Source organism: Ruditapes philippinarum, unplaced genomic scaffold (genome assembly GCF_026571515.1).
Source record: "Ruditapes philippinarum isolate M1 unplaced genomic scaffold, ASM2657151v2 ctg3217_1_1_1_1, whole genome shotgun sequence".
Classification (NCBI taxonomy): domain Eukaryota; kingdom Metazoa; phylum Mollusca; class Bivalvia; order Venerida; family Veneridae; genus Ruditapes; species Ruditapes philippinarum.
Window position 1 is genome coordinate 38,436 of NW_026854318.1, and position 24,106 is coordinate 62,541.

The 24,106-nt window shown below is 31.4% G+C and overlaps 1 protein-coding gene and 1 long non-coding RNA gene across 2 annotated transcripts; both read left to right on the forward strand.

Moving 5' to 3' along the window:
- Positions 1 to 15,295: 15,295 nt before the first annotated feature.
- On the forward strand, positions 15,296 to 16,795 carry LOC132739785 (uncharacterized). Its single transcript, XR_009627055.1, has 3 exons — positions 15,296 to 15,593; positions 16,046 to 16,172; positions 16,673 to 16,795. It is a non-coding gene; the product is annotated as an uncharacterized LOC132739785 (long non-coding RNA).
- Positions 16,796 to 17,187: 392 nt separating this feature from the next.
- Positions 17,188 to 19,414, forward strand: LOC132739782 (uncharacterized). The gene is made up of 4 exons (XM_060727576.1): positions 17,188 to 17,478; positions 18,361 to 18,531; positions 18,753 to 18,917; positions 19,289 to 19,414. Exons 1-4 carry the CDS (start codon positions 17,365 to 17,367, stop codon positions 19,412 to 19,414), a joined length of 576 nt encoding a protein of 191 aa, XP_060583559.1. The 5' UTR covers positions 17,188 to 17,364.
- Positions 19,415 to 24,106: the final 4,692 nt, after the last annotated feature.

Consider the following 24,106-nt stretch of genomic DNA (forward strand, 5'->3'; position numbering starts at 1 on the left):
ACAAGAAACTTTGTAGGTAGATAGATCTCATGGAGTAAAAGTGAAGTGCAAAAGAACAATAACATTGCATTTCCGTTTTGGAGTAATTGCCCTTTGTTAATTTTTACATTTTGAATTTTGTCATGAACATAACTCTAAAACTACAAAAGGTGTCCACAAAAAACTAAGTAGGTTGATAGATCTTAATTCGGGAAAGTGTAGTGCAGAAGACCAATAAATCTGCCTTGTCCTATTAATAGCCTTTTTTTAGTGTTTTACTATTAACATTGCCCCGCACATAACTCTGAAACCACAACAGAGATATCATTAAAAACGTTGTAGGTAGATACATCTCATTAGTTCAAAGTACAATGCACAATAATCTGAATGGTATTTTTTGTAGGGGTGGGGGAGGGATATTGCCATAATTATAAACAAAAATATTTAGCAAATATGAATTATCAGACTCAACTATAAGGTACTGTGAAAAAATATACAGAAACATAATAAATAAAACATTAGCATAATTCACAAGAAAACAATACATCTTTTAAAGGTTTAATTTTGAAGATTAGAGATAAAATAAGTTTTGGTAAGGAAATTATCTAAGACAAGATGGTGGCTTACATTACTTAGCAAACACTGGTTGTATTCTGCGGTGATGGTCTGTGAATACAAGCAACCCTACCTTGCCCTAATTGTTAAGTTTTTGTTTATTTTCATAATTTGAACTTTGTCCGGGACATAAATTAAGTTTTGATTTTCCGATATCATGTTTTTAATAAATTTGAAAATAAAACAATATAAATGGGAAATTTATTTGCATGAAGATGACAGGAAGTGAATGTTGTTTTCTTTATACAAAATTTATAAATTCTGTTTTGTACTTTGTCATAGGACATTTCGATTGTTGTTGTCAATTTATTGGTCACGTTCATAGATAACGTAATTTCCACAAAGTTAGATTCATTGTGCACTTGTTGATTTACAATATTTTATCTTATCGTATATTTACATATGCATGATTATACATTATTCTGTAAATATGAATTTATTATTAAAGGTAGACAAACATGTAACAAAGATGCTAATCAAAAAGTTTAGATTGCTATTATGTAGAACAAATGTGAAGCAGAAGGTGGCATGAAACTATTTATAATTATGTTAAATGCAAATTAAATGGCTACACATTAACCAGAGCTAAGATTTCAGATGTCAATTTCAGTACTGTAGAACATATCATCAAGATTAGCATATTAATGAAATGGAAATCTTAACGGTAAACTCTCAGTTTAACAACCTGTACTGTAATTTGCACGTATACTCCGCTATATGACGTCAAAAACAAGACTATCGCGTTGATATTATACAGATCTCACACCGGCTGCCGGTATAGACCGGAGTATTTAGATGGGTAACTGTTGGCGGCGGTAACGAGACTTAGATAGTCCCTTCTATTAAAAAAGTCCGGTGTCTGATTCCCTTTCTTGCATATTAAAAATTAATCATATTTCAGAAAGAAATTACAAAAAAAACTGATATTTTTATGTAGTGCGTTTTTGCTATTGTAGATTATCAATTTGTTATTTCATTTACAACGGAAAAATGCAGTCAATTCATGATGAATCATTTAAAGCACGCGGCCTAGGGTGTTAGGCAGATGTAAAACAGGTTCTCTAACGCCGATATAAACTGTAGATAAACCTGCCTGATATGCAAGCAATAGCATTTATACAAACAACCATTGAATCTCCTGAAAGGATGCTATTTCAAAGCTCCTCATTTAGTTCATAGATTAAAAATACAAACATCATTACGAGAAACAACCACAAGAATTGAATTGTGTTTATATCATTTATTACATTTACATGTATAAATGACGATTCCACAAAATTATCATTATATATAATTTGGTGGATAAAACAGTGAACTAACACGTTATTTACACAATGATTGAACAATGTAATCAATTAAGCTTCACCCAGCCAATATACCTTTTATACAGTATGTGCATACAAAAGCATAAAGAAAAGTGTTGCGTGCAAAAACATAAACAACATAATAAAATAAAATAAATTCTATTAACAACTAATATCAGTTGAAAAAGACACGATAAATAATAATGAGTAGCCAATGGTTGTTGTGTAATTCAGTATGTGTAACACGATAATTTTCTAGATAGTGAATCTCACAAGTTTGGAACAATGACACAAAGGGGGGTAACTCAAATAACATTCTAGATTTTGAAGTCATCATTATCTCCCTTGACAGAGCTACAAATACAGTAGTGTTATATAAATTATTTTAAACTTAGCATTTAAAAGTTTATTTATACGCACAACCTCCATTTCGAAGCGTATGCTCTAGTACATAAATTTAAATTACAAATATCATTACGGGAAGCAACAACAACAATTTATTTGTGCATATGTCATTAATTTACATTTATAAATGAAGATTCAACAAAATAGTCATAAATTTATTGGCCGGGTAAAACAGTAAGATAAAATGTTATGTACACAATGGCTTAAAAAGTAAAAAGTTGCCCCGTACTTCACTTCAGTGTTGTTATATTTTCTGGTCCTTCGGGATCATTGATGCCAGCACTATAAAGTGTTGAGAATTGAGTACCGCTCAAGCCGGTGCTAGGGGGCGTGAGGGATGTTGCATTTATTCATTATCCCTCATGTACAGACTCAATCAAACCGAGTCTGCAATTCTTATGCTATTTTGTTGTGATTTATGCTTCCGAGGGATCACTTTGTTTCCAGAATTTTGTACTTCACAACAGCAGGTGTCAAGTGCCGTGTGGCAGCCGTAAAAAGTTGCCCCGTACTTCACTTCAGTGTTGTTATATTTTCTGGTCCTTCGGGATCATTGATGCCAGCACTATAAAGTGTTGATAATTGAGTACCGCTCAAGCCGGTGCTAGGGGGCGTGAGGGATGTTGCACTAATTCATTATCCCTCATTACAGACTCAATCAAACCGAGTCTGCAATTCTTATGTTATTTTGTTGTGATTAATGCTTCCGAGGGATCACTTTGTTTCCAGAATTTTGTACTTCACAACAGCAGGTGTCAATTGCCGTTTGGCAGCCGTAAAAAGTTGCCCCGTACTTCACTTCAGTGTTGTTATATTTTCTGGTCCTTCGGGATCATTGATGCCAGCACTATTAAGTGTTGAGAATTGAGTACCGCTCAAGCCGGTGCTAGGGGGCGTGAGGGATGTTGCACTTATTCATTATCCCTCATGTACAGACTCAATTGAACCGAGTCTGCAATTCTTATGTTATTTTGTTGTGATTAATGCTTCCGAGAGATCACTTTGTTTCCAGAATTTTTAACAATATAATTCATTAATTAAGCTTAATCAAGACAATATATCTTATATGCAGTATGTACAAGAGAAGGTGGTGCATACAAAAGCCACAAAGTGCAGTCTGGTATTTTGTCAACAGTCCTATTAACACCAGATGACACTGCTCCATCCAAGAAATGGCAGCATCTAGAAACAGTATAATCCTGTCTGATATACAAGAAAAAGCATATTGTAACCTACGAAATGTAACATGTATGTTCTCTTCATCTTTCCCCGACTACTCTCACGTTAACAAAATTCACTGGTGTATAAATGTTAGAATTACATGAATTTTGTGAAACAAAAAATGTTTAAAATGGGGTCGGAAAGTCTTTATTTATATATCGGTTTGTCAACATAACATATTTAGTAAATAATATTAACAATGTACAATATATACTTTGTGTGTTTATATTGATTACATAAATCCACGAACAACACCAATATAAACTCGATTAAGCATTTTTCTATTATATTCAATCAAACCGAGTGTGAATCTTTTATGAAATTGTTGTTTCTTGTTCATTTCTTCTGCAAGATCTCCAATTTTCCAAAACTTTAATTTGACTGGTAAACAAATTTAGGTCAAAACATATATATGCCATGAAAAAATCGACCCTCTACGGTCTCCTTCCTTTGACTGTCACCGGTCTCAAGACCAAAGATTTTCTTCAATTGACCGATTATTGTCATCGAAGTCTCGATACAAACCTTTTTATTCAAACAATTTTGAAAATATTTAAAAGAACTTTCTTTAAGTTATTAAAACTTTCTCCCGCCGAAAATATTTTGAGCTTGTCTTAAATTGTCAAACATTTTTCAAAAAGTCAAAAAGGTTGTACAATTCCTCACATTATCTCCTCATATTCGGGGTTAGGTTTGGTGTCAGCATATATTGGATGGATATACATATTTCTCGTCGCTATAGAATCATGGCTTGTCCTTGACTGCATGTGTTCTATTTGTATTAACGACTGATTTCCAGCGGAAGTGTCAGCTGGAGTTGCATACCGATGATCTGTAAGATACAAAAATCATATAACAGTATGTAAATATGGTGATGATTCTTTTCTAAAATTATATTAAATGATATTCAGAAATAACTGAACCTTATAATATTTTTGTTTTTGTTTTTTTTAACATTCTTTCATTTTTCTTTTTTTACGTTTTAGTGCAGGATTATTTTGCTTAAATAAATTTAAGAATTCAAATGTTAAAGAATTATATATAATAAAACAACAGTATATTTATTGTTTTGCTTTTTTAAACGAATACATTATCTTAACTAGCATGCCATGATATAACCCTAAGCTAAAGGAAATTACTTGTGTAATGAAATTAAAAGGGAAAATTGACTCTGTAATTAAATGGTAAAATAAATCTTAGGATACAAAACTCAACAAAGCTGCGTGTTTCAATATTTTTACCCGAATAAGACACACTCCCATATATTGCAGGTTCGATGTTTGATTTGATATTTTTTTAAGAAAATTTGCAAATTTTCAAAAGAATATCCAAAGTTCTTCCCCGACTAAAAACAAAAAAAAAGGGAAATTTTTTAGAAAAAATTTTAAAAAAAAAATCCCATATTAAATGCCGAGTCATTTATCAAATTTTTTTAATTGATATTTTTTTATAAATTTTAAAATTTACCTTCAGTTTCATATAATGGTTTTTTAATATTTTTAAAAATTTAATTTATCAAGTAATGTAACTCAATGAAAACCCTTTTTATCAGGGTATATTCTTGAAAATAGCTTAAAAAAAGAAATTATATGTTTTTTTAACGGGAATTGAAGTTAAATAAAATTTTAATTTTAGACTTTCATAAAAAAATTACTTTTTAAATTTTTTGCCCCAAAAATTTAGAAAAGGGTTTTTAATAATAACAGGTTTTAAACCCAATGTAATTAATTTTAATTTTTAACTTTTAACCCCATTCCTTAAAAACTTTAACATAATTTCCCTTTTTTCTGATCAAAAGCAAACACTAAAAACAAATATAAAAAGCAAACAGTAAAAAAGCCAGCTTTAAACGACGTCAATGGTGTTGTTTAAATGCCTACACATCTGAGTCCTAAACAAAATTAGAAAAATGTTTAAAAATTTAAATTTTAAAAAACCCAAATTGCCTTTTTTCATTCTAAAAATTTTATCTTTCCCAATTTTTTCCAACAAACGCATAGAAACTATGAAAAAGCAAAAAAATTTCTTTTGTCTTTAAAAAAACCTTTAATCTTTTTAAAAGAAACCCTTTTTAAAGCAATTTTAAGCCAAATGTATAAATTTTCAATTTTAGAATCTTTAATTTTAAACCCCAAAAAGGGTCCTAAAAAACAAATCACGTGGCTTTTTCTTCCTTCTTGTAGATTATTTGCAACGTCGCAGTCAATAGTAAAAAATACTTAAACCTATATCGCACGTGCCTCTTTCTATTACTTAATTATAGCAAATGACAAACATAACTACACGACTGTTTGAAAATCTCCGAACCTACTCCGTAATTCTGTATCTGCTTTAAAAATTAAAGAAACAACTAGCCAGGAAAGATGAAAAAGATATAAAATGTGTTATTAACTTAACAGTTACAGTTATCGAATTTTATAAAAACTGAAAAATAATGAGTTAATTGATTGAGACATGGGACATCCCCTGTCATAAATGTAACACGAGTTTGTTGTTAGACTTAAAGAAAACGCCTCTATATATAACCAACATCACATAAGTCCGTATCTATATCATATGACAAAGTGCGACAATTCCTGCTACATATTTTGTCACATTTGTTTTCGAAGTATCCCTGCTGGCATACTTTATTACATGTTCCTGTCACAGAGTGGCACGTTCGATCTATACATAAATAACTACAAACCGGGTAAAAAAGGTGCCGCAAAAATTTTTCATTGACCACCGGGTACAATTCCCAAAAACTGTAACAAATAAAATTTCCTTTGTACCCTCAACTTTTGCCCATGGTTTTTATAAACACGGCCATCACGGGCATGTCCATTCTCTTCAAAACACTTTTAAATTGAGGCAATTATGGGGACAAGTTTCGCAAAATTTCCCCCAAAACCCTTTTTTTGGCAACCCCGTTGTAACCACTCCCACTATCCCCCGTTACATAAATTTAAACAATTAAGGGCATTCATTACTCGCTTTTGGGTTTTCCAAAACATCCCATCTCCCACATTTTTGAAAAAGCCCTTTTTTTATTTAAAAAGGGAAGATTTATTCTTACAATACCTCTGCATTTTGTCTACACGTTTGTCCAAAGAAACCATTCATGCATGAATCACAGAATGTATTGTTTGTGCATTTCTGACACTCTGGGGAACATGTGTGTTCACATTTGTCACTGTAAAATCCACTAGTGCATTGTACACAATTTCCATTCATAAAACAATAATCTTGCAAACAACGTTTTGAACAACTATCGTTACAGCGATTTCCATGATAACCGTGTTTACAATTATTGCAATAACCTAAAAAACTACATGAAATAAAAATATTTTGCGGGCATGTAAGGGTGCAGAACTGTCCATAAAACCCTGGGATACACGAAACACATGATTGATTAATATGACACCTTTTATTCAAACAATTTTTTGGACATTTATTTGTACAGCTGATAACCCCAAAATCCATCTTGACATGAGTGACATTCTGTTTCTGATTGTACAAAGATTGCCAGTTATCATAACACCGACCTTCAACAAGTTTTTGACCATAAATGAACCAGGACTACAACGTTTGATACAAGATTTCATTTGAACATATATAGCTGGCAGTCAATGCCGTAAAACCCATTCTTGGCAATTCGTGCAGCTTGTTTCTGATAAACATGAAAAGACATTGTTCAGGACAATCTCTTTCGCAGTTTGTTAAACCGTATTTCCCGCTACACATTTGCGCACACGGCCATTTGAAGAACGGCTTACATCGTTCGATAATTGACCTTGTCCATGTTAATCACATTGCTATCCAGAACCACCCCGTTGGGCATTTTACACTTCAAAACCAAAATAGCCCAGGATTGGCATATAGTGCAAGGGTTTTTTAAAATTTAAAAGGCTGCATTGTTTTGGGCAGGGGAAATTTTTTTGAAATTTTTTAATTCCAAAATTTCCGGGAAAAAATTTTGGGAAAATAATGTCCAACATGTGTTCCCTTGCATGAGCAGTTACCCGTGATCATGTCACAAACATCGTCCTTGCATCCTGAGGAACATTTTTGATCGCATAAATTACCGTAAAAACCCTTTTTACATTCAGTGCATTCATTTGGTGAAGAACAAGCTGCGCATTTGACCTGACAACGTGAACATTCAGAATTAGACAAAAAGTAACATTTACGACATCACTGGCAACTAGTACCATTTAATTGAAATTCTTGGAGACACAAATCGCAAACAAAATGCGATTTGCAAGTCTTACAGCCACTCAAACATTTTGAACATAAATGGCCGTTGAAAAAATAACCAGTATCACATTCTAAACATTCGTCAGCCGATGAACATTTTTTACAACCTTTCGAGCATGGCTGACAAACAATGTTATTTGTAATATCATGTCGAGCATAAAATCCAATGCCACATGTTTTTACACGTTTTGTTTGATGAACAATCCTTACAACCTTTGGAACAGCTCTTGCATTCCTCCTCCAGCATATAATAGCCCGTTTCACACTCATAGCAGTAATCGAATGATTTTACATTTGCAGCCAATCGGACACAGAGGCTGAATTGATTCTGAAACGAAATTATTATTTTTCTTAGAATTCTAAACGCTATGTTTGTATACTCAAAATTAATTCAAGACACGTTAGTTCCATTATTATTCAGAAGGAATCCGTTATTTACCAATCACATTTTTGCATCATGACAAAGAGATGGAAATAAGATATCTAACTCTCCTTTCAAAATGCAAGCAATATAATTTTTTTGTACAATAACTGTAGAAATACTAAATTATAAAGGCAAAAATGTATTTGATTTTACTTTTTATAATACACGATAAACCAATTACCTACCACAGCATACTATCACGAAAAACAAAACTGTTAATGTCGAGGATAACATCTGAAAATAAAAGGAAATATGAGAGCAATTAAGATAATGTGTTTATTCCTGGAAGAACAAACATTAATTCATATAAACTTTGGAATGCTACTGTTAATTCTGTTTTCTTTTAATTAATTCAACAAATTTGTGACAAAGACAGTCATTTTCAGCCTAGGATACATGATACATAATAATAAGAAAACTGATTTTTTCCTGTCTTTGTTTGAAGTTCGTAAGACAAACGATAAAGTTTCTTTCGTTCAGTCCCTTCAATTTTGAATCTTTTTTTATTTTCCTAAAACGCAATGTATTGTACTTTCGTCCTAACTTATTGAAATTTGTCATTATTTTACATCGAAACATTGTTTTAACCAAAAAAGTGCACTTTTTCGCATTCTTGAATGTTTGTTTCATTTTCATTTGACACATAAATTATCTGTTGAGAAATCAGATAAATACATAAAATAATTTTCTGTTAAGACAGATAAATTCATGATCATTGAGTCCAGCACTTTAAAGCGTTGAGAATGGAGTATCGCTCCATGTAATTTTGATGTTTTAATGCTTCCGAGGGATAACCTTTTTCCGAATATTTGTACTCAAGCCATTATAGTACTCTCATAATTATATCCTAAATGTTCAATAAGCCTTTAAATCCTAATCCAAGTATTAATTTGATTTTTATTTCTTATACAAATCGATGTTTTAAGTTTACATAACAGAGAAAAAATACTATTTACAAACATTAAAACAGTTAAACTGCGGAAACAGAACATTAATTATATGTTTCAACATGTGTTTCAAATGTATTACAAATGCGTATGTTATAACTGACTTACACACCTTAAAATCCTTTGATGAGATATGTTATCAAAACAAAAAAAATAAAATAGATAATATGAAAAATAAAGGGACGTCAAGGACTTTAAAGATTGTCTCAGTACCATATTTATAATTAATGTTTAAAATCTTATTGAAGGACATTCTGAATATATGTAATATAATATAGTGCATCAGTGATATATTTACATAAACAGTCAATATTACTAGTATTGTTAATCGAAAATGAAGAAAATAAAAACTTACATTTTAGGGTAAATGCTCATGTTATCCAATTAAAAAAAAAATAAATAATGGTATTACCGTCAAAAAATAATAAAATCACTATTTACAGAAGCGTGAAGTAAGAAATTTTATGTAAGGCTTCATTATTGTATATCTACATTGAAGGGGACTTTTGAGTAGTATTTGCTTATACATTAAACAGCATTATAAACACTTGCTAACATTAACTCGTTTTTTCTTCGAGTTAAGATGTCAAGAGTATGACCAATAACGAGTTAGAAAAGTAAATAAAAAATAAATATTACAGAACTAACATGAACTTTAGCATTAATATTCATTACTGTTGAAATACTCTTTCAATCATGAATGAAAAACAAAATATTAAAATTATTTTGCAATAAAAAGGCATATTTAAGTAAATCAAATAATCTAATCTCTCGATACCATAATCAAGTTTTCAATGTTAAAGCACTATTAAAGGCTTTATGTTTATTTGTGTCGCACATTGTTTGTTCTGAAACTTATGAAGACAAATGTCATATCAGGAAATACGGTCCTAAACAAACGTTAGGCTTTAACCCACCATTTCGGAATAAATAGCAAAAGAAAGTGTAAACTTAAAGCAGATTATAGAATTGACCTGACATTCAATTCATTGTTATGGAAGTAGTGTGGAAGTAGAATAAATTGATATGAATGATACTACATAAAACAGAATATTTAGGAAATTGTCTAAAAATATTATTGAACATTTCTTATTATTTTCGTGTATGTTAAAGTGAATTTTTACTTGAAGAGAACAATGTAGTCTAATATTATTGACGATGAATTTAAAGTATGGCATGAATATCTTTACATACCATTTTCCAATTTTTATAATTTGCTTGATGTTGATTTTGGATATGTGTATAGTTTAATTAATGTCAAGTAATTGTTGATTACTTGCAGTTATGTTGTATGTTAATATATTGTTTTAAAAGAACTGTAAAAATGTTTTAAGTTATCACGGTTTTAATAAAGAAGAAACATTAAACAATATCAACGGGGAAATTTAACCGCATTAGGAAGACAGGAAGTGAGTGTTACACAAATAATGAACTCTTTATTGTACTTTGTAAAAGGACATTTCAGCTTGATGGTGTCATTTAATGTGTTACTTCATAGATAATGTCAATTTTGCACTAATTTTTTTTTATTTTTATTTTGCAAAATGATGCACTGTTGAATTTACATCATAGTATTTTTGCAAAAGCATTGAAGATACATTATTTTTGTAATTACGAAAATACTGTTTATTATAGGTAGACAAAAAATGTAAAAAGATGTTAATTAAACAGGTATAGATTGTTATATATGCATACCAAATTTGACAAACAGAAGGTGACATAAAACTGTAATTATAATTATCTTAAATGCTGCATATGGCTAATTATTACCTAGAAGCTAAGATATCAGATATCATAAGTTCAGTAGTGTAGAACGATCAATCGAGTTTAAGACAAGCAAATTAATGAAAGGTAAACTCTCAAGTTAAACAGCCTGTCTACAATGTGCGTATGACGCCAAAATAAAAACCATCACGTTGATAGGATAAGGATCTTACACCAGCTACTGGAACATACCGTAATATCTAGCTCGAGGGAAACTGATTACGGCGTTAACGAGAGCACGATATTCCGTCCGTGACGATGACCGGTGTTTGATGTTTTTCTTGCATATTAAATATTAATTATCGTATTTCGGAAAGAAATTACAAAAACTAATAGTTTCAAGTAGTACTTTTGTCCTATAGTAGGGTATGAATTTGTAACTTCATTTACAATAGGAAAATGACGTCATCTTAAGGATGCAATCCATTCATAATGGCCTCGATCTGGGGTGTTATACAGGGTTTTCTAGCACCAGTGTAAATAGTAGATATTCCTGTTTGATATGCAAGATATATCAAACAAAACCATTGAAACACCCGAAAGGATGCCATTTCGAAGATTTTTCTTTAGTACATAGATTAGAAAAACAAACATACTTACGAGAAGCATCAACATCAATTGAATTGTGCTTATGTCATTTATAACATGTATAAATGACGATTCCACAAAATTGTCATTATATATAATTGACCAGGTAAAACGGTGAAATAACATGTTTTTTACACAATGATTAAATAATCTAATTATTTAAGCATAACCCAGCCAATATACTCTATATACAAAACATATACAAGAGAAGATGGCGCATTCAAAAGCAAATTCAAAAATGTAGAAAGTGTTAGATGCCAAAACATAAACAACATAATGAAATAAATTCTAACATCAACTTTGATCAGTTGAAAAAGGGACACAGGAAATAATAAGTACCCAATGGTTAATAGAAATAAAAAAAAAATCTCTGTAAACCATAATTCAATTGTTCAATGTTTATACCTATTTTGACCGCACTTAAGTTTATTTTGAAACTAACGAAGACAAGTTTAATTCGAGGAAATACGATCCTGGACGAAAATCGACCATTTCGGAATAAATAGCAAAACCGGTGTCAACATACAGAAGCTTTTAAAACTGCTTTGTTATCTAATGATTGTTGTTATGGAAGAAGTGCTTTTGTTAAAGCAGTGATGTGTATGAAACTACATAATATATTTTATTTCGTAAAAGTGAAAGGTATTCTTTTTTCCATAAGTTCACAGGGTCTTCTTTACAGAAAAAAAGGGCTCAATACCCCTACCCAATCAAAATGTCCAGGAGATTATTGCGTGGCATGGACATTTTTTGATCGGTGATTTGTTTTTCTTTACTGTATGTAATGTGTATATAAATTAATAAAAAATATAAAACAATTTTCTCCGGCCGACCGTTAAAACACCATTTGTTTTCTTCCGTCGTGGATACTTGTTTCCATTAAATAGGACGAGATTCATTAGAGCAACATAAGGCCCAAAGCCCTATCCTAAGCAAAATGTACGGGAAATTTACGCATGGTATGGTCGGTTTTTGTTTTTGTATGTTTTGGACTGGCGATGTGTTCTTTCTGTATATAAAGTGTGTACTAGAGACAAATGTTAAAGGCACTTTTGTCTGATTTTCGTTGCGAATTTCTTTCTTTCCATTAGTATGTTCGGTCCGTCAGTACAACAATAAAATGGCACAAAGACCTAAACTTAAGGGAAATGTGCAGGAGATTTCCGCTTGGCATGGTCTTTTGTTAGATTGGCGAAATAGCTGTTTTCTGTATATATAGTTTGTATATTGATTAGATTGGCTTAATTAGAAAAATACAATATCGGCTATATACGTAATAGATTATAATTCTACTGTAAAGTGAAAGTAGAAATGCTTGCAATCTGTAAAAATATCAAAAACTTTTGTCTGACATTGAATTCAGTTTTATGTATGAGTTTTGGTTTATTCGCTTTCTTTCCAAAATAGTCGAAATAGACGAAAAAACTTGTGTTCATGCTTGAGTTATGAAATATCATGCATATTTCAGATAAAAATGATAGCTGAAAGAATATCAAGATAAAAATTGTGTGCATATTAAAAAATATCAAATTTTCAGATACAATTAAGCAATGACGAAGTACGGAAACAAATAATTAAAAAAGTTGAACAAGATAAAATAAATAGGAACAAAATATATATAATTAACGGTGAAATAATGAAAGAAGCCAACATGTACATAAGGGTTTAAATGTCTGGCTTTACGCTGAAAAAAAAAACTTGTATATCGTTATTTTAAACGTAGTGCATCATTATGAACCAGGGAAATGTCAACCTAAATATTGATAAAGAATACGTGATGCGTGTAACGTATTGAATTGTATACATTGCGAAAACAGAAATTCATAAAACATAAAATTAAAATAAACATTTCGCAAAAATAGTGAGCATTTAAAAAAAATGAGTGATACTCATGTCGAAATGAAAAATGTAATAGTACGCTGATACAGTTTTGTCCAATGCAAAACAGTACTCCTTTAAATAGATGGGCGAGCGGTGGCCTAGTTTTAAGGTGTTTCCCTATCAACCCAAAATGTTAAACATATGCATTTGAATGTTTTTATTTACTTTGCAATAATTTTAAAACTCGCTAAATTAATCGTGCCATTCTGAAGTAAATCGTGCGACCATTTTAAAGTCATAAAATACTCGGCTGCTATTCAGCCGAATAACGGAATATGGCAGCAAAGGCGTTCCATTCGATTTATTCTAATTTTATCATGATTAATTAAAAAGCAGCACAATGTTAGGTCGAAATCTATGTCATTGTCTTTGTCTATGACGTAGAAGTATGTCATGTCTTATCTTATGGAACAATAGCGAATATGAGAAAGTTATATACATATGTTGACGAAATAAGTTAATAGAAATCATGGTTAAAATAGAAGACCCCTTTCAAAATTGCGCAATAGTTCTTAATGTCCTTTATGATCGCTTTTATCTGTAAATACTGACATTATACTAAGCCTGAAACTCGTGAACATTAAACAAATTTTAAGAAAACTACTTATGATCGACCTTATTATATACATAATGTACTCGATGCCATACCTTATCTTACATGTATTATATGATAAGAGCTGATAGGGTCACAACCTACGTCATTGACAGCCTTTGTTATCTGCGCCTAAAGACTTAAACTTGTTGCCTCTGAAAGGAAGTGCAAGATGACAAAAATGAGGGTAGTTACTTAGTAATACATATATTACAGCAGAAATTGAATATAAATTATATTCTGAATAAATAATAGAAGTAATTGAACATAATCATATTCTGAATAAATCATCGAAGTAAATGAATATAAAAAATATTCTGAATATATTATAGAATGATTACAATATGTCCTCTATTTTGTTACCTGTTTTCTTGTTGTTAAAAAGGGTATATTTTCATAAAACGTTAATACGAGTATTATAATGAATAGTCTTAGTCTTGATAAAGACTGCTCATGAGAGAAAAAGCAGCATTTGACATTAACTTTGTTTATAAAGCATTAATCAATTTTCTTACCTAGAAAGTTCAACATCAACAACACGTCGTATTTTATCTACGATTTTAACGATTATAGTTGATAATATGAATTGCGTATAATTTCAGATGACGCATTATATATATTGATTTTGATAGGCCTTAGGGTTCGCAGGTTTGTTTCTGTTATTGCCTTTTTTAAAATTTTATTTCCAAAAAACAAATAAAACTTTAATTTCTTTTTCTTTTTTTGTTTTTAAATTCATAAAATAAACTTTAATGATGAATAAAATACTTAACCTTTACTTACTAATCTTAAAGTTTAGTTTTATTATATACCTATACATGGTATTCCTTAAATTCACGCAAATTTTGAAGCCCGAATGCTCTTCAGCGAATAGGAAAATTTTATGTCAGTGACGAATAAGGTTCCATATATATATATAAGCACCAGGCTATTTTTCTCAGTTGGTTCCAATCTTAGTTGTGCATTATGTAGTATTTGGAAACTTGGACAAATACATTTAAGGCGTGGCAAAAAAAAACAACATAATAAAAAGGAAAATTATGTTGTAGTGTCTTTCTATGGCGATATATTTTGCTACTCGCATCGTGTGAAAATTGATATCACGCGAGACCGAATCAATTTTCCGACGCTGCTAGCTCGTAATCAAATACGAAGCATCAGGAAGCTACTAAAACGTAATATGTAATTATCTAATTTATGGACATTTTCAGAATCACTTCAATGTTACAGCTGCTCAAATGTTGCCAATATAGATGGATGCAATGCCACAAGATCATGTTCCGTTGGTCAGGTTAAGAGGAGAAAAATACATTTTCTTAAACTTAAATCCTTTTAAATTTTTTCTTTGATCCTTTGTTATGCGTGCAAGGACCGGGTATTTTAATGATGCGTTCCCAAAAAGGCAAAACAATACATGGCGTAAGGACACATTCTATTTTTTTACCAAATAAACTGATAGAAATTCAGAATGTCTATTTTAAGCTAAATCAATGTTGATGTAAATGTCCAGTATTTCCAGAGCTTTGTTGTCAATTTTATAACTTATTTCATGTATAATTTACATAATGTTACATTTATAGTCATGCTACAGCAATGTATCACTAGGAGAACAAAGTCTTGGCTGTGTTGACAATAAGGTAAATGTTCTCTTTATACATAAAATTCATTACCCAATAAAATCGTTCTGGTGGAAGTTCTATTCTTAGCATAATCTATATTCTGTCTAAAACCCACTTATGTTAATAATTTGATTAATCTGTTGGAAAATATGACTTAAATACGGACTAAACATCATTTGATAGTCAATATTCATCATAAAGACACAATACTGCACACATACGGCAGAAACGTTTCACATCAACTGTAGTCAATAGTCTTGAGAATTTTAATTATGCTGGAGGAAGCATGCTCATGGAGAGATATGTACCATAGCAATATTTGTTTGGAAGCATAACATTGACTTGTATAAGTAATGGTATTTTCCTGTTATGACTGAGCAAATGATGATTAAATTTTACAGATCCGCTCAAATAGAATTTTAAAAAGAAAGTTTTGAATGTATCAATTTATTTTGTTTGAAACATTTTAGAGATGTGATTCACATGCTGCCGTTTCTACAATAGTTGGTCGAAGTGTTGTTGCTAGGAAAGCATCAACGTGTTTCGAATGCTGTTCCACTGATCATTGCAATACCGCCCTATGTCACAATACCGACAGTAAGTATAACCACATGTTTATACACGAATTTATTCATATCTAAAACTAAGAAAACTTTTTAAAACTTTAATACCCCGACGAACATCAGCATTTCAAATGACCGTTAATAAATATCAGTTGCTCTTTGTTTCAATGTACAACATTAAAAGATTGATTTCAGGCTTGTAAAAATAACACTTTAGGTTAAATTTCAACTACTGTATATAAAGAATAAATGATGCATGTAACCACTATTAGTTTAACGACATTAAAGTTAATATTTATATAGGATTGTCTAAACACAATCCATCTTTTTAATCATTATTTTAATTAACGTAGTTCTATCAGCACAAATGCTTCAAAATATCTTACATATATCAATTATTTTAAACAAAGTTTTCAAATAATGATTAACCATTTATACCATTTCATAGGATTGAACATTATTTCGGTCCACTACTGTAAGACGACTGTCAATAAATTGGTACAATTACTGATACAATTGTATGTAATGTTTTAGCTAAGGTGTGTATGGATGATGAATCTGTGGATTGTGCAAGAATGAACTCTGTATTCAGTATATGTAGTGATATTCCGCACGCACGAAATGTATGCCCAAGCTTTTGTGAACTTTGTGATGTTGGTATGAACTTTTTGTGCTACTTTCAAATAAATTTTGATGGTCTGACTTTAACGCTGGCTGACTGGTTATCATAAACCCTATACACATGTTGCAATAGGGTGTAAATGAACAATTCATACATGATTACAGATATGTATGAATACAGGTATTAGCTTACAGTAGCATGATTATCTTACAAAATCTAGAGACTGTACTTTTTTCTGCAAAATTCTATCAAATTGTTGACTTACAATCGGAAATCGGATTATAAGTTGGCTGACCATTAAACAATTATCTAGTTCGAGGTGCAAAATTTGCAAAAGGTATATCTTTAATTATTATCTAGTTAAGCAAAGAGCAGATACTGCAATATAAAGAAATATAAAATGGTTTAATAACATAAAACATGCATAGTTATGTAGTTATAGCAGATGATATTATCATTTAATTGGTTAATTAAGTGACGAAAAAATCTTTATAGTAAGACTGTTGCTAGGTAGAAATGTTTTCCTCTCGCTAATATCCATATACAGTTGACGGCAACTGGACTTTATGGTCGTCTTGGAGCACATGTGACGTAACCTGTGAAAATGGACACCAGACTCGAACCAGGACTTGCACAAATCCGGCACCAAAGCATGGCGGTCTCGATTGTGTTGGAAGTGGAAGTGACACGAGAGGATGCCACAAACAACAGTGTCCAGGTCTAATTATTTACTTTTCATAGCCTGTTTAAGCTATAATCCGGAAAACTGCCACATAAAAAAAATTATATCACTCCACGTGATTTTGTCCCTATAGACAAAGAAGGAAAAAATTGGTGTTAAAACTGCCAATAAACACTGGTTAGGGACTACTTGTATATGCGGCGGTAATGTTTTCACCCTCGATTATATAGTTTACAAAGCCTTTTAAAGCAACAATATTTTTATCTATTTTTTCAGTTCTTATAATGTTTTCTTTTCATAAAATACCGAAATAATAACTCACATACACTAACGCCACATATTTGATTCATAAATATTTTGACAAAACAGCGCCAATCCATAAGCGACGTAATAATGTAAACAACTCATTCATAAACAAGCTGACGTTATTTTATACATACAAGAATGATAAATGGGACACTGATGTAAACACTATACGACGTAAGTTTTTATTGATGAAAACTTAATAAAATAACGTTTCTTCATATTATTTGTTTTGTTTAATAATTTCTTTATCTTCGCAATGGTAGGGTGCGAAGATCGAACAGCGTTATACAAAAATCGGCACCGGAAGTTATTTCCGCTTGTAAAAATAACATTAGTGGTCTTCCTTATTTTATCGTATTAGAATCAAAATAACATTGGCCTGAGAGGTGTATATCGGCTATTAAACACCTGTTTTGTCGTTTTGATGCGAAAAAATTAACCGCTCAGGCCTACGGCCTTCGTGGTCAATTCCTACGCATCAACACTCCAAACCGATGTAATTTCTTTAAAAAAAAACACTTTTTAATATACAAGTAAAATTATTCTTTGCTTTGAAATTAGAAAACTTATTCAATGATTATAACTATCCTATTTGTATTGCTTGATTTACAGTTCATAGTGGATGGAGCGTATGGTCACAGTGGGGAACGTGTTCAGTATCATGTGGCATGGGCTTGCAACGTCGTACAAGGACTTGCTCTAATCCGCCTCCAAGTCTTGCTGGAAATCATTGTTTCGGAGACAGGTCTGAAACACAACTGTGTATGCCAGCTCCTTGTGCAAGTGTGTATTTAATAATAAAATTAAATCTAATTGTTTGAAAGTAAAAATTCTAAAAAAGTTTATCAATAATTAGCGATTAGTTGTTCGCAAAGCAAAATAAAAAACGGACAATGTTTTGCTAGGAAACCAATAAAACGAATATATATTGTTTTCATTTTTTTGTATATATCAATATACATGTATATACTTTCATTGTTTATTACGCTTATCATATTTTACAGATGGTGGTTGGAGTGACTGGACGTCATGGAGTTCATGCAGCGCAACTTGTGGCGGAGGAATTAGGTCTCAATCGAGGTCGTGTTCGAATCCTCCTCCTTCACCTTATGGGCAATATTGTCTTGGGTCACATGACAGAGTTGAATCATGTGCAAATTATAACTGTGGTAAAACATACGACAAAACTTATAAGATAATTTATACTATAGAAATAAAGTGTTTGTGTTCATTACCTGGATAATACACTTTGACGTCAAACATATGCAATATCTTTATCTTTAACTAAACATAAAGTTTGTGATAAATAGTACTTACTTTGAGGTAATGGACAGTTAAGATTATCTGATTAAAGATCTGATTGTAATCACAACTCCAACGATGAATCACAAATTCAACTCGTCGTCATCTTATTGCCTTTCTTGTTCATATGATACAAAATACTATGATGTTTTGATAAGATTGTTTACATTAATGATGAATTATGTTTTAAACTGCTCTAATATTACATGCCTGAATACACATATTATTTCCCTTACAGAAACGAAACACTGCGCGACCAACCCGTGTGTGCACGGTCAATGTTTTGAAGTTCTTCACGATTTCCTTTGCCCTTGTGACCATGGTTTCGAGGGTCGTTACTGCAATAGTTGTATGTGCTAATTAATAATTTGATATATTATTTTTTATATTCCATAATATCTTGATATTTCATATAATGCAAACATGTGCTTGAATGTGTTAGAAAATGCATGGATCGGGAAATGTAATTAAATTGAGATTTTGAATTAAATCATTAACACTATTTGCTTTTGCTGCAATTGCTAAATCAGAAAATATTTATCCTTTGTTAGTTAAAATCAAAATTGACAATACTATTTCCTTATTTATCTACTTATATTGTTTATTTTGGCTTTTATTGTAATGTCTTTGAATTAAACTCAGTCCAACGCTTATGAGAACAAAAATATATTCACAGCAATGTGATTTTGTTATGTTGTTATTCACTTAAAAGGTATAAATTGGAATTAGTTAAAGACATGTGTTATAGTTACAAAATTGTGTAGAGTTACAAATAGATATATAGCCAGAATGATCTTTAAATTCATGTAAAACAATTGGGACCGAGCTTATTTGAATACAGTATTTATTTTTTATTCATAAAAACGTATTGAGAATAGACTGTCAGCCTTTAGTCAGTTTATTATATTGTAGCTGAGAGTCATTGCCAACCTGACCCATGTATCAATGGCACTTGTGATGATGGGTAAATGATTACACTTGTAACTGTTATCATGGTTTTGAAGGACGACATTGTAACACTTGTAAGTATTGGTAGAATTTAAATACAACGTGTGTCTTTTACTAACGATATTTATGCTGTAATGGCACTTACATACACATTTGATATATGTCATGTTTGAAAGTCTATATCAATGAATTTTAATGCAAAACTGTAGCGTATAACTTTAAATGAAAGAGGAGAAAACAAAAAATAATGAAAAAGTATACTTTGATTTGACATACTATGCGCAAAAGTTTGCAACGTGTACTTTATATCTACTTTTAACTATCATTGATAATGATCAGGTCAGATTTTATCGTATTTTGTTCTAGGGGAAATTGCTACACAGGCTGCAATATCTGGACATAGAATGTGGCATATATTTTAATGTGGAGGGTCATTATCAACAGTAACATTAAATACTTCAATTTGTCAAAATCTTTACTTATTCTTCAGCAAGTTCACCATGCAAGTCAAACCCATGTAAACATGGTCAATGTTATGAAAGTAAAACCGGATATTATTGTGCTTGTGAAGATTGTTTTGGTGGAAATCAGTGTGATATATGTAAGTTTATTTTAAAATATGTGGATATATTCGATAAACATAGAGGATATTAAATGAGTGTAGGTTTCATACTAAATTTATTGAATGAGTTGAATAAACTCATATTATGCGAGTCTCTGGCAAATATTATAATGTTTTATTCAACGAGTTCAATAAATTTAGTATTAAGCCGACACGAATATGATATTCTATTTATCACATAATGTAAAGAAGAACGGTAAACTGTTAAAACGAGTATTTTTCATTTTTTTCATTTAAGTGTATACAGTGTAACGCTTATATAAGGGCGCTTTAACGCTATGTTTATACATAACGCAAATGACCTCACATCAAATTGTTATTACACTAGTGTAATATCGTTTATATTATATGGCTTTTACACTCCCGCACCGCGGTTTATGTGATAACCATTACTATTAGATACACATAAAGTCATACACAGTACTTCCTAAAAACTATGTTTCAAACGAGATGGCATACGATAAATGCATTCATATTTGCTGTCACTTTGTTATTCAAAACAGTTCTATATTTATTGAAAACAAATTAACATATGCAATAATTCAGTAATTCAGTCAGTACGTCTCTTACCCGTTCTCCACTTGTGCAACTTGTAGAACCAAAAAAATGTCATAGCAATTTGATTAGTGTTTAATTGGTATTTTTAGTTTGGTTTTGTTTTAAGGCGCACCAACATAGTTTACGTTATATGGTGCCGAATCAAGAAATATGATTTTGGCTAACGTCAGGTGTTACAAAGATAAGCAACACCAGGGGTCAAAACCACCTAACTTGCTGGAGCTAGGAGATACATAGACTCCAATAACACGCAGTGTAAAAACAGTGGCTGCAATTCTGATGCCACAACATGTTAAGGCATCCCCTCAGGAACCTTTTGGAAGTGTTATCGTTTGACTCAGTTCAATACTTCTTTATAAATATAGTTTTAGCATTCACACACCAACTAGATTATATAGGGGTTAGTTTCAAATTAATCAATTAAGACATCATTATCAATACATAAGAAAAACCATGAAAGCGTACATTTAAATCATGAATCTTGATATGACCAAACATTTAAGAGGACCAATTTTACACTTTAATAGTCATGCATTAAAATGAATCTGAAATGTTTTACTGCAAAGAGGAAAAAATTAGAGAGAAATAAATCTAAAGGGAGACACAGGTAAAATGTTCACTTCTTCGTTTTGAATTTTTCATTCATTATTCTGTAAATGTCCTCTAAAAGAATACACTAGGCAGTCACATGAACAAAACTGCTCTCCATATTAAGAATAAAATGGTGGTTTTCTAACTTGACCCGCGTGCGTCAGGTAAAAGCGTTAAGATTTCACAAAAGTTGTCACAGTGAATTCTCGAAACGTTAAAGAACATGCCAAATGAATATCTTAGACTTGTTTCAATTCTACAATATCCACAATATCGGTTATTTTAACTTCCATGGTTTGTTTAAGGTAGAACGCGACACTTTGCGAACTTTCGAGTAGCGTCTTGAAAACTGTCATGCAGAAAGTTGACAATATTTCTGATTAGGTTCCGTTGATTTTATTTCAATAGTCTCAGCCAACACCGAATGCTGTAGAATTTAAGATATTTTGTCCGCCTAAAGCGTTGTAATACCCGTAACAGTTGCCAAGGATACGCAACGACGTCAGGCTCAAAAAACGGGCTTTGATGGTCAACTTTGACGTCGTGTGTACATAAATTGGCTGCAAATAGTCGAATAAAATCAACGTCTAATCAGCAATATGGTCAATTTTCTGCATGCCAATTTTAAAGACGCTACTCGAAAGTTCGCAAAGTGTCGCGTTCTACCTTAAGTAACATGACTTGTTTTAAAACTACTCGGTGATTCTGTTGCCGTCAAAATTTCGTTCAACATATACGGATATATTTACTCTTCAAATCCAAAATAAATAGACTTTATACAGACATTTCTGCTGGGACTTAAACAATGTCATTGAGCGTGATTTGAGTACGTAAGATCATTTTAATAGTTTCGTCATTAATTTGCCTGAGTATACCTTTAAAGAATAAATGACAAATAAAAAATGGTTTTAGATATATTCAAATCTGCCAAAGAAGTAGTCTGTAAATAGTGCTGAGATAATTGATGCAGTCACCTAAATATCATTGACACCGGCTCATTTAATTGTTTATTGATCAATTTATTATTTTTCTTATATAATTTTCTATATAAATTAAACATACAATCTAGAAATTGAGTGGTTCCATTTCCCTTCACAATTCATTAAATCGCCATTTCTGTTAAACATATCCATACAAAGAAAGTAGTCTACATTGTATTAACATTGGTGACATTTTGTATTTAAGCGAACTCTTATTGCAAATCAAGTCCATGCAAACATGGAACATCCATATCTGGAGTTTCTGATTATACATGCAGCTGCAGTGTAGGCTATCGTGGGAGGAACTGTGATGTCAGTAAGCGTGTTTATTTCCCATAATCTTTGTTTGAAGTTTCTCTGCGTTGTTAATCCCATAATGATTCAATTTATTTTGTGCAGTCATTTTGTATTCCGAACTGCGTATAACAATAAGGACAGCAATACTTAATAAAAATATATAATACGAATTTCCTACGAATGAATTGCATAATATGCATGAACTAAGTCATTTCAATTGTACAGCTAATGCAACAGACTGTTACGACATTCTGCATAGAAACATTGGACGTAAAAATGGGGTGTACAATGTGACATTATGGAAATCTAAAGTGGTGAAAGAAATATACTGTGATATGGAAACAGACTTGGGCGGATGGACGGTATGTGGACGGTATGTGACACACTTTTTACTGTTAGTAAAACATTGCAAGCTCTTTTCAAATATAAGTAGTTGTGCTTATTCCAATAATAAGATTTGGACAAAAAATGAACAGAACTGCAACATTTGTACACCTTTGATACACCAATGCATCATTTGTACAGTTGTTATCTATTATTGGGAAACAGTCAGCGATATTTAATCAAAATATTTTCATTCACTCCACTGAAAAAGTGCAAAATAACATTACATAGAGAATGTACTTCAGGCTTTAAAATGTATATAATTTCTATCTGACTAAAAGACTATTCTTACAGGTTTTTCAAAGTAGGTTCGACGGTTCGGTCAATTTCAGCAGAAAATTCATAGAATATATTGACGGATTCGGAAAGTACACAGGGGAATTTTGGTTCGGTAAAACATTTCTAAGCCTTTTAGCACCCTTGTTCAGCAAGGCAGTAATAATAAGAGTATAATTTATTGTATCAGCCAGCTAATAGTTTAAATAATTTAATGATAAGGATTTAAGTTTGAAAAAATGCTCCAAAATTGAGGATAGTAAGGAACAAAAAGTGTGTGATACAAAAGTTATGATAGTGTCTCTAATTATATCAAAATGTTCAGCACTATAGTAAGTCATGATAATATCATGAAAATGATATGCCAACGTAAAATATCAATAACAAATGTCAAGTGCCG

Bases quoted from the DNA above. Each gene is read 5' to 3' on its own strand.
- LOC132739782 (XM_060727576.1), top strand. From the start codon at position 17,365: ATGGACACCAGACTCGAACCAGGACTTGCACAAATCCGGCACCAAAGC. The intron at 18,532-18,752 runs GTGTGTATTTAA...CATATTTTACAG, and splicing joins TATGCCAGCTCCTTGTGCAA to ATGGTGGTTGGAGTGACTGG. The intron at 18,918-19,288 runs GTAAAACATACG...TTTCCCTTACAG, and splicing joins ATGTGCAAATTATAACTGTG to AAACGAAACACTGCGCGACC.